This window comes from Myotis davidii, unplaced genomic scaffold (assembly GCF_000327345.1).
Source record: "Myotis davidii unplaced genomic scaffold, ASM32734v1 scaffold68, whole genome shotgun sequence".
Lineage (NCBI taxonomy): Eukaryota > Metazoa > Chordata > Mammalia > Chiroptera > Vespertilionidae > Myotis > Myotis davidii.
The window spans coordinates 240,790-246,167 of record NW_006300376.1 but is presented as its reverse complement, the minus strand read 5'-3'; the positions used below and the strand labels follow the sequence as shown (position 1 = coordinate 246,167).

At 37.8% G+C, this 5,378-nt stretch overlaps 1 protein-coding gene across 2 annotated transcripts in view; it reads left to right on the top strand.

Moving 5' to 3' along the window:
* The window catches only part of FIG4 (FIG4 phosphoinositide 5-phosphatase), a 104,038-nt gene that overhangs the window by 55,340 nt on the left and 43,320 nt on the right, over positions 1–5,378 (top strand). For both annotated transcript variants that reach the window (XM_006777189.2, XM_015572747.1), the window contains one exon: positions 4,504–4,562. In XM_006777189.2, the coding sequence (XP_006777252.1) occupies positions 4,504–4,562 (59 nt within the window). The remainder of the gene's footprint in view (positions 1–4,503; positions 4,563–5,378) is intronic.

Sequence of the window (5,378 nt, the reverse complement as noted above, 5' to 3'; positions counted from 1 at the left end):
TCACCCTTCCTCTCTCCCTCTAAAAAACAAAACAAAACTAATGTTCCCTGAAAATCACAGTCATTTGTGGTTTTTAAATTGAGAAATTAGATCCAAAATGGGCTACTAAACCCATAACAAATCTAAACTGTCTCAGGAAAAGAAAACCACAGAGGATCTAATAAGCTAGAACAGTGATTTTTAACCTTTTTCATCTCATGGCATACATAAACTAATTACTAAAATTCTGTGGCACACCAAAAAATATGTTATATCTTTAGCCAATCTGACAAATAATTTTGATTCATTCACACCAGACAGTTATTGTTGTATTGGCTGTTGTCATTTTTTTAAAACTTGACAATCTAAGGGAAAATAAATCAGTTACCCTGACTTAAATAGTCAGGTATTGCATGTTTTAAAAATTCTTGTGGCTTGGAAAAAAAGAAAAAAAAATTCTTATGGCTCATCAGTTGAAAATCACTGCCTTTAAAATATTGAACCTATTAATACACAACTTGGGAACAACCCAAACTTGATTTTTCTACTGCAAAAATTAGCCAGGATATTATCTTGAGTTACATACCTGAGGCAGGCAGTATTGGAGCTTATTTGTGGGAATAAAAAGAAGCTGGTGTTACATCCATTTTATTTAAAACAAAGGAAACTGAAGTACAGTGAGAATGTGCCTTCACTGAGATTATTCAGCTAGTTAGATGATTCAGTAAGCATCAGCGATAAGCCTGCTACTGAAAACAAAATTTTATCAAAGTAGAGAATATGGCTTTCAGTTGATTTGGTTTCCTGTTTTTGCTTTTCTTCCTCCAGAATGTTAGTAACCAAAATGGTATCAACAATTGATGTTACCCATAAGCAGTACTTATAAATACTGTAAGATAAATTTCAGTGTTTTATTTTGGACTGGCTAGTGTTACTCACCTATACTGGTTATTTTAGTGACAGTTAAGTGAGTATTACAATTCTCAGATGAAATGAACAATTTACCAAAGGCATTAACAAGACAAGAGCGTGAACTTAAGCGTTTTGTAGAGCTGAGTTGGAATTTCTTTAAGTGTGTGACTTTAGACCTGTTATTTAACCCCTGGAAATGTTGTTTGAAGACAAGTTCACACATCTTCAAAATCTCACCTTCTCTAACTTATAGCCTCTTTAGCATTCAGAATGCCCTTTCCTGTATGTATTCTAGTCAATGCCATGTTCTTTGTAAACTGTGGTCCCCAGGTCTGTGTCTGATAGTAGAGTTTGGTCTGATTTGTGCCAACTATTGTGGGCCACTGGGACCATTTCTCCCTCTGTCCTGGGTATTCTGTTTTTATCACTAAGTGTTAGATTTCCATTAGCTGCTTTCAGTGTCTTGCGGTCACATTGTCAACTCTCTGAGCTTCCTGTCCATTAGAACTCCCAAGTCTTTTTTAACATGTCCTGCTGCCATACCTTCTCTCTGTACCATTTTTGTCATGCTCATATACGCTCTGCTTGCTTCCAAACAAAAGTATTGAAATGTGCATCCTTTTTATTAGTTGTTTACCTCTAGATTTGTAGCTTCTTGAGATTTAATTAGCCAGGCCATCTTGATTCTAATACAAGTCCTTGATGGAAAGTGTCGTATAGAATAGGGTAGCTGGCAGGCCCTGTGAGATAGCACCAGACACCTTCTTCCACTTTAAAATGGTTTCATAATTGTTGGTTGCAATCATTTAAACAGCTGTAACTTACCATATTGTCATCACTTCACCATGCTGTCATTCTGCCCACATGTCTCTATCTTGTTCACAGATACCGATTGCTTTGTTAAAGTCCATATACGTTATTTCAGGGGACTCTCAAACTAGCTAGGGGAATCAAATGCTGGTCTTTTCAATCTCCCTAACCTTCCTATGTGTGCCAGTGGCATTGAGCACTCTTAGTACTAAGGAATGAAGGAGAGAAAAGACGCTTACTTGTTTGTATGCAAAGGAAGAAGCAGCACCAACTTGCGTCGCGGTCCTCTGACCCCTGGTCCCAAAGCAGATTTATGTCCCGGTGCAGTGCCCGATGGTGGAGGTACTGAAGGTACCCCGTCCCAGGTTCAGTCCTCTCAGACGTTCTCATCCTCCACCCAACGCCGCTCATCTTCCCCCAGGGCAGGCAGTTCTCCTGGGCTTTTTGCTTCTGAGACCCACTCAGAGGAGTTGGACTTTTAAAAAGTATTGTTACGTTGCATTGTGTTGCTTAGGGAAACACAGTTTAGCAATATTTTTTTAAAAAATATTGTGGCTTGGTCTCAAATCGCTAAAGCAATTCTCTTAATTATTTTTCTCCACATGGTGCATTCTGAGTTAAAACACATTTTTATATAATGTTTCTTTTTTTTTTGTAAGTAAGACAATTGTGAGCAAAATTCTTTAGTAAATTCCTCATATACTAGCTGGCACTTTCTGTGCTTTCCTCATCTGCCAAGGTTGCAAAATAGAACTTACACCTCTCTCTCTCTCTTTCTCTCTCTCTCTCTCTCTCTCTCTCTCTCCCTATCCCTCTCTCTATGAAATCAATAAAAACATATTTAAAAAGAAAAGAGTTTTTGTTTTTGAATATATTTTATTGATTTCTTACAGAGAGGAAGAGAGAGGGATAGAGACGTAGAAACATCGATGAGAGAGACGCATCGATCAGCTGCTTCCTGCACACCTCCTAACTGGGGATGTGCCCACAACCAAGGTACATGCACTTGACCGGAATCGAACCTGGGACCTTTCAGTCTGCAGGCCGATGCTCTATCCACTGAGCCCAACCGGTTAGAGTAATACTTGATTTTTTTTATCTTTTGGAATGTATCACCCTCTTGCCTCTGAGCATCAAGACTACATTTGCCCGTTTCCAGTTAAATCCCATTCTTTGCTATTCCTCAGAAGAGTGTTGATCTCAACTGTACCAAGACTTGAGTGCTGTTAGAGATGCCCTATAGCTTCCTTCTGTCCCTTGGGCTGTGTATGGTTCCCGCTCATCTTGTGTTTTTCTCTTTCCAGCATGAAACTCATCATGGCTGGTAAAGATAGAAACAGTACTGGAGCTGAGCAACTCTACTTTCTCTGTCATTATTTTTAGCATGGCCTTTCTAGCACACCGAGTGGTGCTTGACACATAGCAGGTGTTCAATAAATGTTGAAAGACTAATAAGCCTGCAAGCAGCCGACTTATCCCTTTTCTGTTCTTTTCATGCTCTAAAGCCTTGCTATTCAAAAAGCAGTCTGAGGACCAGCCCTTTTGACATCACCTGGGAGCTGTCATAAATGCAGAGTCTTAGGCCCCACCTACTGAATCAGAACCTGCCTTTTGACGGTCTCTCCAAATGACTTGTGTGTGCATTGAATTTTGAGAATTACGGCTCTAAAGCACAACTTTAATCTCAAGCAAAACTTTAGGAGCCTTTCCTGTTATTGCAACATTTTCCTCCCTCACAGTTCATTAGGCTGCAGTCTTCTTTTTCCGTCATCCTTGGTTATGTATTCCACTTGCCACCTCTAGGGGAGTTCTCTGTGTTGCCTATTTCATTTAAATACTTCCCCATTCTTCATAATTGGAATTATTCAAAATTTTGATGTCAGCATTTTATTTTTAGAAAGCCTTTCATTTATTTTAAAATTACATTTTTTAGCAGTTTAGGCTATAAGGCTCTTTTTTCTGAACCTTTTGAAAATTTTGATATGCCATTTCATATCATTCCCCTGCCTAGTTCTTATGAACTTGGATATAGCATTTACCCCTTAAATACTCATTTCATAAGAATTTGATTTAGAATTAAGTTCATAAGTCAGAGAGAAGGCAGTTCAGGATTCTTTCAGATTCTCTGCTCATGGTGGATGAGTGTTCTAGCAAAAATCTATATGATTGAAATTCCCTACCTCACTCTGACTGGCCTCTGTGATCACGTAGTGAATACTTAGAATTGGAGATTAACACAGCTTATACTAGTTTCTGAGGGAACGAACTTGTTGCTTAGGGCTACCCATTCACTTAATGACTTCACTTAACTCTTTTAATGAACTGTACACACAGATCCATACACATAGAGCAGAATAAAAAAGTAATTTAACTCTCAGATAACTACCTGCAAGAGAATCCTGGTTGTGGGACTTGAGTCAAGGCCCTACTCCTCACCTGGTGGCAGAGTAATGCAGCACAGGCCCAGGGAGGGTACACAGCCGCTCACAGAGCCTGGTGGAGTAACCCAAATCTGTTTCATCTCAAAGTAAGTACATCAGAGCACCTTGACCCTCCGATATGTTTATGGATTTTTATAGATCTGTGACACATTTGAAACAAGAAAGGGGCTGGGACAAGAATTGACATGTTGAAGACTCACTGTGCCAAAAGCTTCACAAACATTTTTAAAAAGAAAAAGAAATTGATTTTGACATATGAGGCAGCATCTCACCATAGGCTGTTCAGTTCCTTTTATCCAGTGAATTGTAGAAAACCAACATTTACATCTGGGTCCATCTTATCTTATTTTTTATTTTACAGTTATACTCACTGGTGGACACCAGAGGTAATAAAATATTTGCCACTGCCTTATGATGAAGGTAGGTACACTGTTTTCTCTTTTAGTTTTTATACTAATGTATTTTGGAATTATTCCTAAATGAGCTCAAAGCATTAAATTCTTTGCATATAATTTCTTATTAGAAAGCAATGAATGCCTATTCAGAATCATATGTTGCTGTTAGAATAGATAAGCTAAGATATCCTGAGATCTCAGTTTTTAAAGGACAGGGATTGTGCTATACTTCTTGTATCTAAGTTGGTCAAAGTCTTGTATTGTGTCTTTCAATTATTAGATATGTCCCTCCAATATTTACAAGATATACTAGTTTGTCATTTTAAATTAGTACTGACTATATTTCTAGATATTTGGGGAGAATGGGGAGGAAGTGAAAACCATTCACAAGGAGAAATAAAAACTTTTCCTATTTCTAAGCAGTGAAAAAAGGTACAAGTGTGTGTATAAAAGTACATTTTAGTCACTGAAGTTTACATTTTGTTAATTTGTCAGAAAGGCAGGAATATTTTTGTGTTAAAAGAATGCCCTCAAATGTACAGTATACTAGGATAACGTTTCCAAATTTAAATAACTGCCCAGTTTTAAATAGAGTTTATTCCTGGCTCTGACTGATTTCCCTGACTTTGGGTTAGCCTGTTTTCTTACTTGTAAGATCTACTGCCAACCTGGAACACTCGAGTTGAGGACTCCATCTAGTCATGGTCAACCATTCCAATTTTGGATGGTGAAGAAGATTGAAAATGATTTTTTGTTCTTAATACATTATTCAGTGATTTTTAAATTATTTGTAACCCTGAAATTCTGAGTAAAATCATAACTCATTGCTATGAAGGCTTGG